Raw genomic sequence first — 22,922 nt, forward strand, 5'->3', positions numbered from 1 at the left:
ATGAAATTATTCATGGCAGTGGATATGAAGAAAAAGAAGGTGAAACCCAGCAGATCTGGTTATGCTTACGAAGTAAAACTTATGATCTTGCTGGTTAAGAACTCCTCGGAATGAAGTCTATTTAAAGTAACATTTCCAGTCATTATAGAATTATTTTTTCCCCTCCGAAGGTAATTCTTCAGCTCTAAAAGGAACAGCAAATCTGGATTCAGGATTCAGGATCTCCTTCAGTACAGTGGCAACTGGAGAGTTGATTAGTCAAAACTTCAGTTAGCTGTTTCTTATCACTTGCAGCAAAAGTGAGGATTTGCTGATTTTTAAAATATTTTCTAGCCCTTGAGGATCCTGAAAAGCTAGGTAACTAGCACATGGTCACGACTCTCTCAATTTCATAATGGTATTAATATACAAAAATGCAGACTTAAAGTTATTTGGCGTATATATTTGAAATAGAGTTAAAATTAACTTATTGTAGATAGCGAGTTCACTGAGCTTCTATGCAATAGATAGATTTCTTCCTAACCTTGAGTTTAGATTGATTATCTGATGTGTGTGTGTCTCTATCTTCTCATAAATTAATCTCACGGATCTCCACTCTAAGGAAAATGTATAAATGCATTTCAAATCCAAGATTGCCTTAGCGTTACCATGGGCTTTTTCTTTAAGATAAAAAACTGTATGCAACAACTTAAATTAAAATTTTTTTCTGTTAAATTACTCAAAAAGATTATGTTGGAAGTTTTTAATATCATTCAATTATGCTTTTCCCATTTGCCTCCAGATTTAGTTTTGGTTTCACTAAAATAAGCGCAGTTGGAGGGAAGGCAGCTGTAGGCGTCCCTGTCCTGCACGCTGCCTGAAAGCATTACTATTCATTAAAATAACCTTCACTTTGTAGTAACTCTCAAGCTGTAAACAGTCAACTTAGATTCTGAAGAACACACAGCCACAAAAGTAAAGAAATGTCTGCCTTTGCAAAGTAATTTGTCGAGTTGAAGACTATTGTTTTTCATCATGGTGACCCTGACTTGGCTGGCTGGGTGCATATACAGATTAAGATTAATGCAGTTATTCCTTGGCTAAGGTCTGCCTCTTTCAGGGCACATTCTCCCTAATGACATGATTGATAGGCAGTCCCAAATCCAGAGAGGAACTCATTAATCATAGCATTGACTGAATCCAATCATTTGCTTCACCTGCACAGTGATGGACAGGAAAGGATACAATTCAGGGGCTGACACTGAGATACTCCTTTGTCAGGGGGCCCCAACTTTTTCAATGTCATCCTCTGAAAAACCTGACAAGAAATTTTGCCTGCAATGTGTATGCAGTTTCAAAATTGATACATGGAAATTTCTCTCAGTGTGACAGTGTCTTTTAAAAATGTACTTCAGCTAATGAGCATTTCTAAGTCAGTAGGAGTCACTTTATTGGCTATTTTCTTGAGCAAGACTATGTAGTCTTAAATTTTCTTTGTGTGTGTGAAAGAGAGAAGGGTATTTTGAAGCCGCATGTGGAAGCAATATCAAAGTTAATGTCCAGCAGCTGGGTATCGTTTGGAGTCTTCAGGTCAACGGCACTGACTCTTAGCAGAACTAATTTTATAATCATGGCAAAATCTCTGCAGTGAACTGCAGCATAGAGCTGATTACACCATAGTAAATTTCATTCATCCTGGGAAAAGTATAAAACCACGAACATGCCTACAAATACTTAGATCACAAAGCCTAACACAGTTTAATAGCATTTATAGTAAGAAAGTTCATGTGGAGAACACGGTGCGAATTACTGTCATATGTTTACACTAGTATGGTTGGAAGTGTCTCACTTTTTCACTTTTCGTTATTTCTTAAAACATGCAAATAATTCTCAAAATCAGAAAACTTCAAAAAGAACAAAAAGAAATACTTCATGTGTGTAAAATGTCCCCTCATTCCAGGTAGGATAATAGTGCATCTTTTGGGGGGGATAATAACCAGAATAGTGATTTTCAATAAGTGTATGTTGTAAGAAATAAGTTGGAGAATTAATGTGTATGTTCTAGAGCTCCCAGGCTCGCTCTCTCTCTCTCTCTCTCTCTCTCTCTCTCTCTCTCTCTCTCTCTCTCTCTCTCTGTGTGTGTGTTCTACAGCTCCCAGGCTGCATGTGTGTGTGTGTGTGTGTTAAGGCAACAGGTGTCAACGGTCAATTTAAGATGCTCAGTGGTAAGTCTGGGGTCTTCAACCATCCAGCTTCTAAATAGCACAACAGGCTCTCTATTGACTCTCCATTTCAACACGTTAATTAGTCTTTACTGTGGTTAGCACAGGTGTAAAGAGGAATGTACAAAAGACAGAATACTAAAATGTTGCTGCCATCAGTAATTCATTTTGCCTTCAAAGAGAAAATACAAATTATTTCTTACATGTTCTTAAAAAGAAATGTTTTGTTTTTATCCCATGATTAGAGCAATTTCAACAATTGCAGTAATGGAAAGCATTTTATAGATAGGAATAGAAATTCAACAAAGAGTTCTTTTTGAAAGAACTGATTCAGCATTTAAAGATGCTTTCAGGTGCTTTGTTCCCAGGCCCTGTGTAGTGGAGCTGCAGGGGTTTGGGGAGGCTCGCCTGTTTGAAGAGAGTCTTTATGGGAGAGAGTCTTTGAATACAAGATGCCCATTTGCTCCTCACACTCAGTCTCTGATTTTCTCCATCTTTACAGCCCCTTATCACTGATACATATTTGTCCTTGGTGTTTAGTACATTCCTGACGGTGGAGCTCAGAAGCTCAGGCTCAGAAGGAGATGTTGCTCTTGAACTGACTGAGCAGAAAACCAATGCGATGGTCCTGGATCTCTGCCACAAACCAGGTGGCAGCAAGTACCTGCAGCAAATTTATCACATCATGCGGCTCAATGAGGTAGGGAAACGGCCTTTTTACCGAGCAATTAGGTGTGTACTGGCCTGAGGCGGCGTCTGCTGGCAGCTAAGGGTTAGTCAAGGAGGTGATAATACTTTTTTAAGTCAATACTAAGCTCAATATTGCATTATTAATAGAATCTATTTAGCCCTAGCTCTCCTGCATGTACAGAAAAAGGCTTCCTGAAACAATGTAAGTTTTATTTATATGATTTAAACAATAACATGGTTCATAAACTCAGTTCAGTTCTGAAATATAGAGATGAGAGTTGTAGTTTGGGAATTGTGTGTTTGTGGCCCATTCAGCCAACAAATACCAGGTGAAGTCTGGTATTTGTAGAAATGAAGGATGTTTCTAAAGAGAGGCATAGCTCTTTACCTGGAAGCATCACTCTTGGGTTGGTAAAGTTGTATATAATTTTAAAAAAAGCCTCAATTCATCAAGAGAATATTGAGCTTATGATTTTTTCTTCTCCTTTACTTTTCTCCTCCTCTTCCTCCTTCCCCCTCCTCCTCCCCTTCCTCTTCCTCTTCTCTTTCCTCCTCCTCTTCTCTTTCCTCTTTCTCTTCTTCTTCCTCTCCCTCCTCCTCTTCTTCTTCTTCCTCCTCCCTCCTCTTCTTCTTCCTCCTCTTCTTCTTTCTCCTCTTTCTCTTCATTCTTTTTCTTTTAAAACAGGGTCTCACTGTTTAGCCTGGCGGGTCTGGAACTTTGTACGCAGACCAGACTGGCCTTGAAATCCCGGAGGTTTGCTTGCATTGGCCCACTGAGTATTGGGATTGACAGTTTTTGTGTTCATGCTCAGTTCTGCCTATAGTCTCTTTATGGTTAACTGAAAGTCCTTTCTTGGAAAGTCATGCTCTTCAGTGGCACATCTGTCTTGACACCCAGATTGGCTAAAGAAATTCTTGTGAGGACTGAAAAGCAGGTTTACAGTCTGGAGACCTTCAAAGTTTTATTTATATGGCATTGCAATCTCTAAGGACAGAGTGTAAGAGGATAAAGAAGTTTGATAAGACGTTGTCCTCTAAGTGTGTTAGAGTTATACCCATAGTCTCACCAACACAGCTGCCTAAACCTGAGCTGAACAAGGACGACAGCAGTAGAATGCCACTGTGCCCTCAACCATACACAAAGAACTACAGCAATTAAGCAATGTTGAAAGTGGGGGAAACAGTCTTCGGGGCAGTAGCAGTGAAAATAATTTTATGGTTGGAGGTCCCCACGACATGAGGGGCTATAGTAAATTTAGGTTCCAGTACTGGGAACATTGGGAACCACTGCTTTAGACAGAACTGTCATTCAGTCTGTCATCCTTCCTTAGTGCTGTCACCTCCACTTCCTGAGAGACTCCATTGCTATGGGAGAAGGTACATGGGCCCAAGCCTGGCTTTTTGTGTAGGTACTGGCTTCTGAATTCAGGCTTTTGTTTTGCATAGCTGGAGCTCTTTCCCACTGTACCATCTCTATAGACCCAAGACACTGTTGCTCTTTTATTATCATAGGTGTGTCTGTATGTGATATTCGTGCACGAGGAAGTCAAAGGGGACCTTTGTGGAATCCTTCTTTTCCTTTCATTTTTGTGTAGATTCCAGAGATCAAATTCAGATTACCAGGTTGTGCAGCAAGCACTTTTACTAAACGAGCCATTTCGCTGGGCCAAGAAACTGATTCTTAAGGAGTACTGATAACTATTAATATAGCAGAGAAAACACAGAAGAAAGGATTAGTCAGAACTGGCAGCAACTTGGCTTTTTTGTTAGACAGTGGAAGCAGGAAAGTCTAAATATAGCTATAACAATGGAAAAGAGTTCAGAAAAATTGTTAGTAGCCAAAGCAAATCATTCTTTTCCAATAAGAATTTTATTCCTATAAAGAAAACCTTTCTTAAGTTATGATGGAGAAACTTTTGGTTTTGCTATATACCATAGTCATAAAATTATTTTTTTCATGGATTTGTCATTACCTAGTCCTATTTAATAAGAGTCTGTGTGTCATTACAGAACTGGTCTATCTAATGAGATGCTGTGTCATGGGAAAGCTTAAGAAATCCCAGTTACTGATAACTAGAGTAGTACTGTATTTAGATGTTTAGCATCACAGGATCTGAAATATGCCTTCCATGATGGACATGTTGTACATTCATAGGGATACACACACACACACACACACATACACACACACAGCAAGCCAAGACTAGATCTATGGTTTCTTGTCTTATGTCTACAGCTTACCGCATAAGCCCCCAGACCTAGCCTCTGGCTTTTCAGAGGCAAACATTGAGTGTGGTGTTGGGCCAGAATATTTCAAACTTTCAACTGCTTTCCTATCCAGCTACTGGATGATTAGGCAATGGCTGAGATCCTAACAATGTTTCTGGTGAGACTCTCCTGTCCCCTTGCACCACATAAGGTAGCAAGTCTTGTGGACGAGTCCTGCCATCCTTCGAAGCACTAACATTCCAAAATATGTGCTAGATTAGAAGCTGGTAAGGAAGAATATACTATGGTTTATTAAAAGTCAGGCAAACCTTTTGTTTTTATTTATTAAATGGATTTATTAATAGCAAGCATTTGTTAGGTTGATGGAATTCTTCTAGTAAATGTAATCTGTTCCCTTCAAAAAACAGTCCCATTAAACAGACCAGGGATATTTGCCTTACTTATTTATGGGCAGAAAATGAGCTGTAATGCTGGAGACTGGCTTTTCTTGTCCAAGACTGCAGGAGTACTTACATGATTAGAATTACATATTTTGACTTTCTATTTAGCCTTGATAGTTTTCAGTCCACAGCACGGAAAGTAAGTGTGTAGAAGTTTGCATTATAAATAATCCCACACAGAATGAGACTCCTTGCTCAATCAGGATGCTTCCTGCTCAGCTGAGCCCAGAGTAGGGAACAACTATATTTAGTGAATGAACAAGCAGCCTTTTCCTGTGGACAGTCATGCACTGGAGTCATGTTTTGGTAGCCCGACACTGTAACATGTGAAGTCAGTGAGGGAGCAATGCCTATTCAGAGGATTGTGACATGCTGAGCACTCATTCATCATGTGAGGATTTGTTACATGTTTTTTAAAACTATGCAATGCATTAGGTTTAACTTGGTTTTGATAGGTTTATTGTAATAGTGATATCTACTCTGCTAGGTACCTTGAGTGTATTTTTCCTATAATTTAGATAACGTGATGGAAGGGTAAGCCAAAATAGAGGCCCCTTTATTTTTAAGGAGAATGAACGTACTTCTCACCATCCTGACCAGAGTGCCTTTCCTTGAAGGACTATTTAAAAGAACAACTGTTTGCTATGAATGGTTCAGAAGAAAAGCCATTACCCATCCAACCTTTGAAGGTGGCCTTGACAAATGAAGATCAGCCTCCTGCTTTTAATCCTTTCCATGTGCATAAGGTTTTCAGTGAAAGCACGCTAGATCAGGTATGTAGAAATTAAGTGTAAAATGTAACTTAAATGTATAGCTTCTGTGTGTCAGAAGTAAGAGGACACAACCTATCTTTAAGTATGCATAGTATCCCCCACCCCCACTTTTTTTGTTTAAGAAGCAAAAATTCACATTTACGTGGCCTATACAAAGCATTTTGAATTGTTTTGCCTCATTTTCATGTTAAGCTGATTCATATGTTTGATCCATAAAATTTAACTTTTGCTGGGTCATCTTGCCGTGGGTAGAGGCAACATCTGTTCAGCTGTGTCTGCAGAAGGCCGGAAGAGACCGACGGCTTGTCATTCTTCCCTCCCTTGAGAGTCTGCGCCCTCCCTTAGCCCATGTGTGTGCTCAGTATCTGTCTGCTTCTGAGGGTGTTATCAGGTAAATGAGAGCACACTTTAAATGAGCTAGAAAGCATTGAACCTCTAGTACGAATGGCATGAGATAAATTTGCTTTTTATGACCTTAGACACATCCCCAAATTTAAAATGGATTTTCTAATGACTATAAGGCAAAACCATTTAGAATAAAGCCAGCATGACAAATACAGGATATTTTTTTAAGGTCAGATTTTTGTTATTGTTTAGCTGCACATTTCAGTAATTTTATTTAAAAGATTATCTTTCCACAAATATGCAGATGGAATCGCTTTTGCTTTGTTTGGTCTTCCCCCTGGCCCCCTCTTTCTGTCTCTCTCTGTCTCTCTCTGTCTCTGTCTCTCTCTCTGTCTCTCTGTCTCTCTCTCTCTCTCTCTCTCTCTCTCTCTCTCTCTCTTTCCCAGAATCTTCTTGATAGACAACTTGAACTAGCAGGGCAGAAGAGAAGGATTGCTTGACCTAGAGTGCTGATGAAAATAAGAATTAAGACCCCAGCCTAATTTGGCATGCAGATAATACTTTACCCATGCCTGATACAGCCTTCGTCCACATTCATCAATACTGTAGTAGAATAAGACCTTCAAATGCTGACAACCCGGGGCAAAATCTCCTGCTCTATGACAGGGTTGTAGTGCTCGATTTATCAGCACTGACAAGGGATAGCTTTGGTTAGATTTCAAAGATCATGCTGGAGTCTTATTATCCAAACCATTTAATTTCACAGAGCATGAGCTTCTATAAGATTTTAAACCTAATGTATAAAGTATAGTTTATTGGCTGTTTTTTATACTGCACATTAGATTGCTCTAAATCATAAATAATTATTGTATCTATTAAATCACTCTTACTTTATTGAAATAGATATCATGGTAACCAAGTTCTGAATTATGAGATTACTTTTCACAGTAATTTTCCTCCTGACTCTGCTGTGAAATTATCTATTGAGAGACAAGAATCATGTATGTTATTTACACTTGGGAATCCTTATCATTTTCCCTTTAAAACATTTGCTTAACAACAACAACAACAACAAAACCAAAAACAGTAGCGTCTCATTTTAGTTAAGCCATGTCTTAGTTTGAGGCTTGGAACTTAGCAAGTTCTCTTGTGTAGTCTACACTTAGGTACTAGAGATCAAGCTGTGCAGCAGTGGCACATGTGACAAGAGAGTGGGCTCCCTTCTCAGAGTCACCCTCCCAACAAAACTTGTGGGGCAAATTCTGTAAACACTGGGAAAAATAAAGAATCAAGAAATTGATTTATATTTTTATAAATAATGACTATATCCCCAAATGGATTTACAAATTAATTGCTGTCTTATTGGAATAAGCACCTCCCTCTGTGGACATGATTGATGTCTTCTGTCCAAGTCCTTGTTTTGAGCATCCTCCTTCCTAGTTAGTGTACCACAGCTGGAGCTCTAATTTACTGATCATATTAATTCTGATTAATAACTAACAATAGTGTCTTCTCATTTATGAGCAGGCAACCACAGCGACACGGTGCTGGGACTGGTCAAACTTGCTGCCAAATTACCTAGGACTGGATAAGATGACCTTCAGTGCACTACTCAAAAACAGGTGATAAGACTGAGCTTTGGGGCGAGGGGGGGGCAGGGTGAATGTCAGTTTTGAGAGACGTGAGAGATGTTTTATTGTCAGGGTAATCTCTTGTTTTGTTTTTCAAGTTGCTCATCTTAAAGGATAGAACTAAAGTTATAGGTACATCTTCCAAATTCTGTTTCCCATAACGAATGCTTGCAAAATTAGTTGATTGTGTGTTAATTTTAAATACTTTTGACTTTGTATATTGGATAGTTCACTATTATAAACACAAAAATTACAGACCAGAATGTCATTATCAAAGGATATCATTGATACCAATGCATATTTATCCTCCACACTTTCAAAATTTGGATAGCAGTCAGTTTCATTATAATTTTTCTGCTTAAAATGTTTGCTTTATTTTTATTATGTGAAATTTGGCTCAAACTAAAAGAACAGGAAGCTTGTCTTTATTTTTAATGAATTGGCCCACTTCGAGCCATTACCCTGTCAGCAACAAAGCCTGCTATTCCTTCTCTGATTCATAAGTCTTTTGACATTGAGTGAAAGGGTCCGTGTCTGTTAAATGGCACTAAACCTAGGAGGTGAAAACTTAAAAGTGGACTTAGCTGCCAACAGTAGTAGGCTGGCCTATGCAAATGAATTATGAGTGATTTATTTTCTGAGGCATTTGAAACAACAGAAGTATCTGAGATCTTACAAAAGAGATCCTGGATGTGTATCAATGATATACGAGTCTCAACAAGCAAATTTGCCACTATAGAGAATAAAATCTCCTTGGAGGTGCAGAACACCAGCACACAGGTCAGTTCTACACATTACCCTTTATTGCTCTCCAAGAGTAAGCGCTACGATTGTACACTGATCTTTTGAAATAATAAAGGTTCTTATGCCTGCTCCTTACTATTCCAACACTGCCTTCCTTCTCTCTCACTTTACAATAAATCCAGAGCACAGAACCGAGGCCGTGATTGCATTTCTGGAGCGTGCATGGGAGGCATGCTCTACCCTTCCTCCGTGGCGGGCAGAGTTCCCTCCCGTTTGCCATTTGATGGTGTTGGCCATGTCAGGGGGGCAGATTCATGCTGCTGCTCTCTCTTTACCTTATTTACTCAGACAAGTTCCCAAGAATTGTGTTGAAAACTGTCTGTGAAGACAGTAGAATGCGGTGCTATTTTAACTGTCTAAATATACTGCATATGAGTTTGGCTTCAAGTTGAGCAAACACAATTAAATGTGCTGACAGGAACAGCAGAAGGGGTGGCAGTGGCAGATTTCTGGCTATCACTTTGGGCCCTTTCCAGGTGGACAATAACCATGCATCTGAGAGGAAAACAAGATTAGAAAATGAGTTGAAAAAGAGCTGTTGATCTGTGGAGTTGCTTTGCCTTTAATAATAATTTTTATTAAGAAACTTTACCGCGTATCAAATGATAGTGTGTGCCCTACCAAGGGTAGAGAACAGGAATTATTGTCTCTGGCCTCATATTGCACAGCCTGCACTCCCAAGTGGCCATTAGTAGGCACTGTTGTCATTAATGCAATGTTTATAGTGGCTAAAAGCAATGAATTCCTGGTGCAGCGGCAGCAGGCTTGCGTGGTCACAGGAAAGTGGATTTAAGGACAGAGGAGATGCAGATCTTAGAAATGTACACCTACCAGTTCCTACATGCATTACCTATGCTATGGCTTTCAGATTTGGTGTTTGGTTACTTGCTGCTGTTTTTGCTATTGCTGTTGTTTGTTTGTTTGTTTCCTTTCATCATGTTTCCACTCCAGAGAGAACCAACTTCCCTCACGTTCACCAAAAGGCTTCAGCCTCAGTTTTCCCACCATGTTTTTTTTTATCTTCTTAGACAGAAAGCTATGATCCCACCTAGAATCCCGACAGAATCATGGTGTTTACAGAAATTGCCACATAGATACTTAGGATTGTTGGTGGTGATATTTTTAATGGCGGCACCCGATCTGGTTTGTTCTTAATCAGCCGCCATCTTCCGGACGAGACAAGGCCTGAGACCACCAGCAGGAGCGTGTTCTCACTGCTGCTCTGCTCAGGCTGCCAGCTCAGGTGGCCAGAGGCACTGGCCCTTGGCACCCACAAGATGCCAGAGATGGCTCTGCCAATCTCCCACGCTGTCTCCACAAGGCTTGGCTGAGCCCAGACCATCCTGCCATCCACTTGGTACCCAGTAGAAATGAGACTCTAATGCTTAAAAATTATCAAAAGGCTTTATATGTTTGATAATGCTCAATTAACAAGATGCTCACACAATTAGAGGTGTGTCCCAATATCTAACCTTAAAGCATAAGTTGTTACCCAAGACTGCTCTCGATACATGTGTGGTCTTCCATGGCTCCTACATCTCTCCTCCTTTAGCTTCTCTTCCTTCTCCTTCCAGTTCCTCACTCCACCTACCTCTCATCTCCTCATCATACTCCTGATCACTGAGCTTTATACGAGTGCAGTGGGAAGATATCCCACTACATAGGATGAATAAATTTAACTCTGGAGCTAAAGGTCCACTAACTAAACAGACTCACGAGTACACTGTTTTCTCAATACGTATTTCTGTTCTTTGTGGTATACGAATTCTTCTCACAAAACTATCCTTGGACCCTTACTATCACATGTAATGAAGGACAGGTATGAAGGACATTGCAGAACACTGAACATCACGACCAAGATCACAGATGTTAAATGGCAACTGGTACTCAAATGGAGCAATCCTTACCTGTGGCTGGTGATTTATCTAGTATTTCCTACCCCTGCTCAGCCCAGCTCAGCTCAGCTCAGCTCAGCTCAGCTCTCCTCTCCTCTCCTCTCCTCTCCTCTCCTCTCCTCTCCTCTCCTCTCCTCTCCTCCCCTCCCCTCCCCTCCCCTCCCCTCCCCTCTCCCTCTCCCCCTCCCCCTCCCCTCTCCTCCCCCTCCCCTCTTCCCTCCCCCCTTCCCCCTCCCCTTTTCTCTTCCCTCCCCTCTCCCCCCTCCTCTCCTCTTCTTTTCTCTTTCTTCTCCTTTAAGCTATATACTTCTTGCAACAGTACTTATGATAGCGAAGATAATGGAGTGAACCATGGCTTGAAAATTGAATTTATTTACAAACATGTGTTTAACTATACTCTTACAGTAAACTTATAGATCAATGTCATTATCTTTTTATCAGTAATAAAACCAAGGCACAGAGGCACAGAACTCTAAATAATAGGATAAGGTTCTGATTCAAATTCTGTTTGTGACTATTTTTGTGTAATGGTTCTATAGAACTCTGCTTTAGTCTACACATATTCTCAAGCATCTACTGTGGTCAAGGCATTCATTTGAAATAAAGTAACAATTTTCTAGGGAATGTACTTAAACACTGATGGACTGAATAACATTTCAGTTAGCCCAGGACCACATATATGGTGGATTCTTATGAAATAGGAATATACCACCAGCATTGAAGCCTTCTTAGCTTGTATACTCTGTGATCTCAGCACAATTAAAAAGCAACCTAATGACACATTTCTCTGAATGTGCCTCTATCATAAAGCAGCATAGTGTTCTACTTTTACAAGATGGGTCTTAAAGTGTTACCAACAGACTTGATAACTAATGTAATAAGATTCAAGTTACTTGATAAGAATCTTCCATAGTTCCCACTAAAAGTCCAATTTTGTTTATGTTATCTATAATCCTTTGAAGAAAGAGAGCCCTCTATGTTGAAACATTGAAAGGTAGTGGACATAGACGACGGGATGCCCTCAGGCTGTGACTGGACTTTTACCAGTGATATGAGAGAATCCTCAGCATCATCGTGATACAGTGATAGGAACATAGAACTATTTAAGGACATTAAGGTCTTTGAGGTAGAGGGACATAGTGGATACAGAAAACAGGTTTTCATATATGGCAAGTTAAATAACTGTGAATTATGTAAGTTAAAAAGGATGCAATTTAAACAAGGTCTCCATTACTTGAGTGAGAAACTAGACAACCTAAATAAATATGTTAAATGCTACTGACAGAAATGCAGAATTGGCAACATTTTGATGAAAGGAAGGTATAATAATTTTCTCAAAAGCAGACTTGGGAGAATTTTTGCTTGTCAGATTGAACCAAAATTCACTTTGTAATAAATTTTCACCTACCTAATTATGCATTCACATGCTGGCACTTTGGGGTTCTTGCAATGGATCAAAAGCTATTTAAAAACTTGCTTGCATAGAACACATTCTCTTTTCAATGACTACTCTTTAAGTATTTCCCTCATCAAATACTGTTCTGACTCCAAAGCCTCTGTTATATTCTCCTGTAAAAAGTTTTAACACAGGTTCCACCAGGAATAGGCCCATTGATTCAGTCTGAGTGAGGATGAAAATATTGCGGACAGCTTGAAGGCATATTAATCATCAATCACACTTTATGTTGCTAGAAACATAAAATGAGGATGTGATAGCTTTGAAGATAATTCCCCACGATATAATTTTGAGATAAAATAATGTCTAGTAAATGTAATTAAATAATTACATTATGTAATTAAATATTATGAACAACTACTACTAATATTGTTCATCTCCTTTGTGTATAACACATTGCTGATTTTCCAAGTATACTCTACTACTCTCAAGGCTTACCATGAGTTTAATGCTTAGAACTCTGTTACCTCCTTTTTCTTTAAGTGACATTTCTACCCTAGGGATCCGTTTCCAAATGTGTTCTCTTTGCTTCATACTGTTAAGTCTTTGAGAAAGTCTTTCAAAATCAAGGTAATTTAATACCCTGAATATTTATGTTAATGTTGGAATTTATTTGTTACCAAATATAAAAATATATACATATGTTATTTCAAATGGTAAAAGTGATCAAATATAGCATCTTAAATACCACTTCCTGGCTCTTCAATCACATACATTTCTCTTCACTGTTAATTTCATGAAACATTTTTTGGCTTTATTAATTTGGGCTTATAAGCCATCTAAGGGATATTCCACAGTTCTGTTTTTATAAATTTGTCAACTTAAAATTGTAATATTGGCTCCTAGTAGTGAAACACATGAAATTTAATTTATATTACCAGCTAATTTCCTCTCTTCTCTATGTTCTTCTAAAAGTACAAGCTAAGTTTTGTTCATTTCTTAGTCATCCTCACACAATATGGTATAACCATGCCAGTGTGCTCCTTCTCCTTCTCCTTAGTTACTAGACCAATCATGGTAAACTGACCAGCTGAGAGACAGAGTGGAGGCTACTGATGAGGGAACTCATACAGATAACATAATGAAAGACTACTGGAGAGTTGAGCATTTCCTAAAGTCTACAATTGAGAACTCTGTGTAGATCAAAAGGAAAGGAAAGAAAGGGGAGGGAAGGGAAGAGGAGGGGAGGGGAGGGGAGGGGAGGGGAGGGCAGGAAAGAAGAGAAGGGAAGGGAAGAAGGGAAAGGAAGGGAGGGAGGGAGGGAATGGAAGAAGGGAAAGGAAGGGAGGGAGGGAGGGAAGGGAAGAAGGGAAGGGAAAAAGGACAGAAAAGAAAAGAGAAAGAGAAAAGAAAGAAAAGAAAAGAAAAGAAAAGAAAACTTAGTCATCAGGGAAATGCAAATCAAAACAACCCTGAGATTCTACCTCACACCAGTCAGAATGGCTAAGATCAAAAACTCAGGGGATAGCAGATGCTGGTGAGGATGTGGAGAAAGAGAAACACTCCTCCATTGTTGGTGGGATTGCAAACTGGTATAACCACTCTGGACCCATCTATACCACTCCTGGGCATATACCCAGAAGATGCTCCAACATATAACAAGGAAACATGATGTCCTTCAACAGAGGAATGGATTAAAACAGATGTGGTACATTTACACAATGGAGTACTACTCAGCTAATAAAAACAATGAATTCATGAAATTCTCAGGCAAATGAATGGAACTAGAATGTATCATCCTGAGGTAACCCAATCACAAAAGAACACACATGGTATGCACTCACTGATAAGTGGATATTAGCCCAAAAGCTCACAATACCCAAGATACAACTCACAGACCACATGAAGCTCAAGAAGAAGGAAGACCAAAGTATGGGCACTTTGGTCCTTCTTAGGAGTATGAAAATATTCAATGGAGCAAATACAGAGACACAGTGTGGAGCAGAGACTGGAGGAGGGGCTGTCTGGAGACTGCCCTTCCTGGGGATCCATCCCATGTGCAGTCAACAAAACAGACACTGTTGTAGATGCCAGGAAGTGCATGCTGACAAGAGCCTGATATACCTGTCTCTTGAGAGGCTCTGCCAGAATCTCACATATATAGAGGGGGATGCTTGCAGCTAACCATTGAACTGATCATGGGGTCCCCAATGGAGGAGTGAGAGAGAAGACTGAAAGAGCTGAAGGGGCTTGCAACCCCATGGTGAGAGCAACAATACCAGCCAGCCAGAGCTCCCGGGGTCTAAAACACCATCCTGGGAGCGCACAGGGAGGGACCCATGGCCCCAGCTGTATATTCAGTGGAGGAGGGCCTTGTCAGGCATTGGTGGGAGAGGAGGTCCTTGGTCCTGTGAAGGCAGGATGACCCAGTATGGGGAATTCGAGTGTGGGGAGGTGGGAGTGGGTGGGTGGATGGGGGCACACCCTCATAGAAGCAGCAGGAGGGGAGACAGGATAGGGAATTACAGGGGAATGGGGAAAGAGGATACATCTGAAATGTAAATAAGTAGAATATCAAATAAAATAAAATAAAATAAAATAAAATAAAATAAATTTGGCCCAGTCCTCTGCTTCCCTCAATGGCTTCTCTCAGTCTCTCAGTTCTGCTCATCCAAGATCAACTCAGGACCATCATCAAGTCTTTCTCCTGTCCCCAGAACTCTCATCCCTCCCAATTTCCCAAAATCCCAGGGCATCTATAAATGAAGAGATCCGTGTTAACTTTCAGCATGTGTCATCCTGGGACATCCACTAATACTTTTGACACCTGTCACTCCTGGGATGCGGTGATCTCAGGTACCTCCTGCTTGTGACTTGCACCATAAAGTATGTCCTTAAGAGAATGAAGCCATTCAGTTCGTTGGTCTTTAAGGTTCTAGCCTAAATGTGCTGTATTGGGATGGCTTCCTTTTGTTTCAGAACATAACCTTGTGATCTGACCTGAGGCAACAAATACTTTTCTTATATTTATTTTAATGCAAAACTTTATTCTGGTTCATGTTTTAAGTGAGAAAAAGGACAAATGTCGAGATTTAGAAAAATAGATAAAGACATATAATAGTCATTTTTTTTTCTTTATAACAAAGCCTTTCTAAAGCTACAAAGAGTCCTTTAGTTTTCTGCTATTGACTGGAAGTTAATTCTTGTAAAATGGCTATGCAGGGATAATGAATTAAACATAGTAACAGTCAAAATTCTGAGGTCTGGCATTTTGGCCAGATGTGTAATGGCACCAGTAACTGAGATAAGGCTCTGCTGTTCGCCACCCATTTGTCCAGAAGGCTTTCTACTCAATATTACGCCTTTGCTGTGTGCATCACCCTCATCCCAAAGCCAGAGTTGAAGAGCTACTTGTCCTTGTCAATATGTCAAACTGTAAAGGCTTGTGATGACTTGGGATTCCCTACAACAAGTAAGTTTAGATAAAGGAGTCTAGGTCCTTGGTATTTTATTATTCGTGGAAAATGTGTTTTGGCAGACATGAGAAGGGTACTATATAACCCACAAAAATAGAGCAGGCTTCAGTGCGGCAGAAAAGACACTGGGTCAGGAGAGGGGTGGCTGCTTGTTTGTGTGCTCATCCAACCGTCACTGGGCACAGCAGTGAAACAGAAAAACAGCAGCCGCTGCTCTCATAAAGTTCAGAGTCAAACATAGTAAATGCCTTTTAAAACCAAAGCAATGATTATAGCTATCACAAGGGTTCAGCAAGTTTCTGTAGACCTACAACAGAAGGTTGTAGTAGAGAGATGATTCAAACTATGGAAAGGAAGTCAGAAAATGTCAAAGAAGCTGTATCACTTCACCTTATAATTGACAATAAATGTATGTAGGTTCACATCAGCAAATTGTAGTATTTTAGAAGGTTCTGGAACGTTTGGAACATGGGATGTAGTAGGCAGATGGAGACCACTAGGGGTCAAACTTGATGGGGATACCTGCTTTTGGTAGTAATCTGAAATTTCTACGCTTTCTGTCAGAATGGGAGGTGTCAGCCACATACTTCTGCTTTCATGAACTATGCCCTCACGCTTCCCCTAAGAACAGAGGACACACAATACTTTGTCCTTCATATTGTCTCTGTCAGGTATATTGTGTCAGAGAAGGGAAGAGTATAATATAGTCAGAGCGGGAGGCAGTGCAATCAGAGTTCAGCACAAGTGACATCAAGGCGTGGGAATGTTGGTGCTATGGTTTGTACCTAAAATTTCTCTGAAAGGCTCATCTCTCCAGCCTGTGCTGCACTGGAAAGTGGTGAAGCCTTTAGGAAGCAGGGACTAGTGGAAGGAATTGGGTCACTGGGGCGGGGGGGGAGGAGGGGGATGCTCTACATGGGAACATTTAGAGGCCAGCCCCTTCTCCTTCTCTTGCTTTCCTGTTACCATGAGGTAAGAAGCTTTTCTACTCTTTGGATTCCCTTGCACAACGTCTTGTTTCACCACAGGCACCAAGCCAACAAAGCCAACTGGGTAAGAACTAAAATCTCTGATGCCAGGAGGAATAATAATCCCTTTATGTTATTAAATTGCCTATTTCAGGTCATAGTGACAGGAACGTGGCATAACTGCCATTTTAGCAAAGCAGGATTTTTTCTTCATTGCATTTTGGCTGCTGAATTAGTTCTATTCACCACAAAGAGACAAGTGAATGGATGCTAACGGCTTGGGACAGAGTTACAGACAAGAGTCTGTAACTCGTTGTCAATGTAGAAGGATGTGATTTAAAAAAAATTGGGACATGGTCCTCTCAGGCCTTTTATTGAAGAATATTGAAAGAGTTTGACTCCTTCTTTCAGATCCTTGACTTAATATGGGCCTGTAGCTTGCTGGACATAAGGAACAAAATTGCAGGGACTGTGCACTGCATAGATCAAGTAGCCTTGGAGTCTGCTACTAAAATCCAATCTGCCTTATTTTGCACAGCTTCAATGGGATGCACCTTTGTAAGGACATTTTTGGCATGTGATTGATGACTCTTGTGTCAAGATGCACTAGTTTAATTAGTGGCCTTGGTGAAGTAGGAGAGGTGTGCCCGATTTGTCTTGCTCTTCGTCACTCAGTTCTTGCAGTCTGTTCTGGAGTGGCACGGTCTGCTATTTAGTGCATAACTGGGAATGCCCAAGAGAGGCACAGCTGTGTCCACATCAGTCAGCATGTTCAGGTTTCTGCTCCAAACTGACTCTGCTCAACTGACCATAGATTAAATTTATAGTTTCCAATAGGTCTCTGAAAATGAAATAAAGTAAAATTGTTTGCTGATTAATTGTTCCGTTTTAAGTTTTAACTAAACCTAGCCAAGATTTTAAAGCCAGAGTTGTGTTTCAGCAAATGTATGTATGTATGTATAGATGCTCCTTCATAACAACTCTGAAATTCTTATTAGACTTAGGCACTCATTGGAAATAATGTTATTTTACAAAGTAAAAGCATCCATAATTTCACTACAAGGAAGAATATTTGCTTCCTCTCACACATTTTTATTTAATAATTTTACTACTTTAAAGGGAAACAGAACAATTTGAAAATGCAATTTTCCTGAAGTGTTCAGTTTGCTGATATGTTTTTCATTTTCTTCATTATGCTGTGGTGGAGAGTTGCCATACTTAGAAATGTGCAGTTTCTCTCCCCAGAGGCAACAGATGGTGTAACTAATGTGTACTGTGGTGCAGGATTTACCGTGAGAGATGATATCTAGGACTGCAGGAGATGGGAGTCCTGCCCTCAAAAAGCATTGACTCTTATCCCAGTTGGATCATTATGACATTCAAATTTAATTATTTTAAAGTATAAAGAACTTAACGTTTTTAAAGGTTTGAGTATGTTTAAATGAACACCCTTTCCTTTCTCTTTTTAGCTTTTATGCAAAAAATATTTCATCTAGAAACCATTTGGTTTACATGTTACCCAATCTTTTGTTATTATAACAAAGTACATGAGAGAATCAACTTAAAATGAGAAAAGGCTTGTTTTAGCTCACAGTAGGTTTCGCAATTCTCTTTGGAGGAACATTCCAATGACCTCAAATCTTCCTTGTAACCGCCTTGTAATCTTCCTTGTCACCTCTCAACCGCCCTCTTTGCTGGGTGTTTATAATGCAAGCCTTACAGGCCTTTGGGGCACTTTAGATCCTGGCTATATCAGTTATTCCAAGTATATGTGCACGTGTTTTCTCTTTTGGTTGCCTCATTGTTGGAAGATGAGCCAACTTCTTAACAGGATATGATTTGGGAGGGAGGGATTTCTACCCAAGTCTATGAACCAAACTTCTGCTGTAAAAGTCTGGTATACTCATGTACCCTAAGCAAGCACTGTACTTGTAAAGCCAAAACCAGAGTAAAGTAGGTTTACTAACCTACTTTAAAAGTTACTTTACCTACTTTGAAAAATACCACTTAAAGCTTGTCTGCTCACCTTCTCCTTATAACAATAATAATAGTAATAATAACAAAAACGTTCAGTTGAACATCCCTTTGTGGTGCTATCTATCAAGACCAGACTGATATGCTGTGAATCTTGATGTCCTTGTTCTGGTAACAGAGAAAAATATTTCGTCAGTTACTCGGTATCCTTTTGAGTCTCTTTAGAGAGAACCTTTATGCCCTCCATTCCCAAATAGAAAAGAATTTGGAGTTGGGAATTCCAGGATAGTGATTTTCCTCAAACGCCATGATTAATTAGCAATGTCTACCACAGATAGGAGTAGAAGATAGCGCTTAGTATGTTTGTGTGGCAACCAGAAAAGAAAACATTTGCATCTTCAGTGAATGTAATCAAGAAATCACCCTAATTATTGTTTAACAGCATTCTGTGCTCTTGGAAGTTTTTTTAAACTGTATTTTTTAAATGGAAAGAAATTAGCCAGGCGGTGGTGGCGCACGCCTTTAATCCCAGCACTTGGGAGGCAGAGGCAGGCGGATTTCTGAGTTCGAGGCCAGCCTGGTCTACAGAGTGAGTTCCAGGACAGCCAGGGCTACACAGAGAAACCCTGTCTCGAAAAACCAAACCAAACCAAAACCAAAATCTCAAATCTTCTCATGTTATGGCTAGAAAACATCTCTCTTGATGAACTTCCTTACACCAGAGCTGTAAGGTAGCTAGAGCCCCAGGTGACTTGCGCCCTAAGCCATGAACTGCAGTAATAGATCTAAATTTAGAAAGTCATGGCTTTATTGTCCAGCTTTAAGTATCACTTTTTGATGGCATGAGTTAATGTTTTATTCTTTGAGGTCATCGAAATAAACATGAAGACCATTATCTAGACCAAGAGTAGGTAGCCTGCAAGTTCCAAGAGTAGGTCCCATTGGTACCTTAGAATAATTTGGGAAGAATTGTGATTCCCTCATTGATGTTGTCTAGTTAAGTTCCTGAATAAACCAATATATTTATTGACCAAAAATCTGCTCTCAAACCTGTCAAAATAATGGAATTACAAACCTATATTTGTGAATATATTTCTCATAATTCTTAGTTCAAACCCCAAATAAGAGACTTGGAAAAAAGCAATGATTATGATGATTATAAAGAATTTGTATTACACTCTGACATGATAACATAGAACAGAATGTTTGCTTGGAGAGCGGAGGTACATGTCTACAAAGAGCTCTTCGTCTATATCCAGGCAATTTCAATCTCAGGGAATGAGAAGATGATAGCAGGGCACTGAGTAATTGCAAGAGTGTATCTTACAGATTCTCTTCCGTGTCTGGAGCTGGTCACCTATAGCATTATGATGACACAACAGGTTTATTAATATCGTAGCTCAGAAAATGGAAATGGTTAGAATAGAAACCTTAGGCTAGCTGCCACTAGTTGTTGATAGTACTTAGCATTATGCATATCTCTGTCAGTCATGTAAATATAGATTTCCCTCTCCATAGAGAAAGAAAACTGCTGGTCTTGAGTACAGAAAGCATATAATAAGTGGTTTCCTTAAAAGGAGTTTTAGCATTCACGTGCATGTTGAAGGTGTTTTGAAGCTTCAAAGGTGCTGCAAAATGAATCTGTGCTCCTTTTACCCTGGAACCCAGGTCCCTGGCCTCTCTGTCTTCTGAGACTGGGCTTCCCCTTGCTCTCCCCTAATCAGGCTCTGTGTTTGCTTTCTCTGTGATTGTCTTCTCAGTTCCTGTCTGTCTCCTCTCACATTTCCTTCTTCACACTTCCTTTTAAGATAATAAGAAGAGAAGTGCTCACATTTAAACTCTTTTACTGTGCTAAAAACAAGGCTTAGGGTCAGGAAGCTGCCCTGCAAGTTCCAAGAATGTCACCTGCACTTCATGTGGACCAGGGAAGGGGGAAGGGTTTTAAACAAGACTGTGTCTCCTGTTGCATTAATCATTTATAGGAATTTAGAGCTAAGTGAGTATCTCCTGGTGGATAAGAACACTTCTTTTGGAAATAGTGTGTATAGCAAAAGAGATGACATTGAAGAAGTCCCCTTATAGTGCAGAGACTCTGGAATTATCGCTCTAAGAGTTGACACTATGAAATATGTCATTAAGGAGAGCTTTTTTATGTTACTCTTTAGATTGGCAAGTTATGACAAAACCACATTCATGTTACTTGAATACATCTTTTGTCTAGTTTTACATGCTTTTTGACTTGTCTGGAAAATGACATATTGAGGTTTTCATTAGCTTTAACCGGGTGTGATTTTCTTATGGAAGATACCCTGGCAGGACTGCAGTTTAAGGGGAATAAACCAGTGAAGCTCAGAAAGGCCACAGCCCCTTCTCAGATGGTAGCAATGAGCTGAAAGACTCATTAATCAACCACAGAGTCACAGGTGTGATAGCTTGCCTACAAACTGCCATCAGACTGTGAAAGTCACATCCAACAGGCTGTCAAGTAATCCCATCCACAAACACTCCAGCACAGCAAAATTTCAACTGTTTCATGTTTAAGATGTGATTTTTAAAATGTTAAATTTTCCTCAAAACTTTCTTTGAAATATTATTTTATTTTATAAGATGCAGATTTTTAAGCAAAAGCAATTTTCACATTATTTTACTTCCTAAAAATGTATTAATTTCTTTTTTTCCCCTTTATTCATCCTTCCTAATGTTTATGTATACTTGTTTATTTTAAAAATCTGGTCTCCTACATAGCTTTTGGGATTTATATTTCCTTGAAACATTTAAGCACTTAACATTTTGTACTGTTTAGTTTACAAAGGTTTTTGCATCATCTAAAGTAAAAATAAATTTGAAGATTGCCATGTGGCTTCCCTAGAGTCTTACAGCACAGGTATAGTCATTCTCTTTACTAATGAATGTGTAGTTTGTAGTTTGGGGAAGTTTTTGAAGAAATTAAGTAATATGTATGTGATAGCCTTGAACAAAGCTGAGATTTCCAAAGCTATTACTCTGACTCCCAGGGCAACTTCTGTTTTTGTTCTCTGCACAGTAAAAGCTAAGACTGACTGAGTCTCTCTCTCTCTCTCTCTCTCTCTCTCTCTCTCTCTCTCTCTCTCTCTCTGTCTTTAGATTTTTTTTCTGTATGTGCCCATGTGCCTGTCACATGTATACAGGTATTCATAGAAGCCAGAAGAGGGTGGTGGATGCCCTGGAACCGTAGGTAGAGGTGGTTGTTAATTGCCTGAAATGGGTGCTGGGATCCAAACTTAGGTCCTCAGGAAGAACAGCAAATGGTTTTAACCACTGAGTCATCTCTCTTATTATCCTTTATTTTCTTGATTTCACCACACAGGAGAAATAATGTAAAGTGCTTTGCCCTCATAACCCTGCAGGGTCCCCAAACCTACGCCTTTATTTCCTTCACTTAGAAATTGTCTCAGGCCGCAGCAGGATCTGCAGAATTGGATCATTTCCACAAGGTGCAGCTCTCTTAGGCACTCACTGACTGTACTGGAGTGGCTGCAGCATCCACTGGGAGAAGGCAGATATGGAAATTTCCTTCATCGTACTAGATTTTTCCTGCTATTTTACGTCTCTCATCGGAGCAAGTATGTTCAATAATGAGATGCCTCATATAAAACACATTTCAAAGTCACGTTTAATTGTCTAGATGTGTCAAGCAAGATCAGATATAATGAACAGGAATTAAAGAAGAATATACTAAGACCAATCACATGGTATCAAATTTTCTATTGAATTATATATATATAATATTTATATATTATATATATATAATTATATATATATATATATATATATATATATATCCCCTCTATGATATATCTATATCTATCTTACAAAATATCTATAAGGCAGTTTGATGATAGAATTTTAAGGTGCAAATATGACCTTATTTTATCTTATTCTCCAATGCTTTAATACTATTGAAAACAGGGACTTTCTTTAAATTAGAAGACATCTTGATATGCATTTTGAGTTCCATTACTTGAATCATTTCCTTTACAGTCAATTTTGATTATAAAATAAACTGAATAGACTATGTAATTGTTTCCCTTTTTGAAGTTGTTTCTCTGTACATTGTGGGA

At 39.4% G+C, this 22,922-nt stretch overlaps 1 protein-coding gene across 7 annotated transcripts in view; it reads left to right on the forward strand.

The window, feature by feature from the left end:
• Window positions 1-22,922, forward strand: part of Kiaa0825 (KIAA0825 ortholog) — a 393,509-nt gene that overhangs the window by 172,819 nt on the left and 197,768 nt on the right. For 6 of the 7 annotated variants that reach the window (XM_076927051.1, XM_076927050.1, XM_076927054.1 and 3 more), the window contains 3 exons: window positions 2,742-2,901; window positions 6,178-6,333; window positions 8,206-8,300. In XM_076927051.1, the coding sequence (XP_076783166.1) occupies window positions 2,742-2,901; window positions 6,178-6,333; window positions 8,206-8,300 (411 nt within the window). The remainder of the gene's footprint in view (window positions 1-2,741; window positions 2,902-6,177; window positions 6,334-8,205; window positions 8,301-22,922) is intronic. The other variant, XM_076927055.1, reaches the window with a different exon arrangement.

Source organism: Arvicanthis niloticus, chromosome 29, assembly GCF_011762505.2.
Source record: "Arvicanthis niloticus isolate mArvNil1 chromosome 29, mArvNil1.pat.X, whole genome shotgun sequence".
NCBI classification, from domain to species: Eukaryota; Metazoa; Chordata; class Mammalia; order Rodentia; family Muridae; genus Arvicanthis; species Arvicanthis niloticus.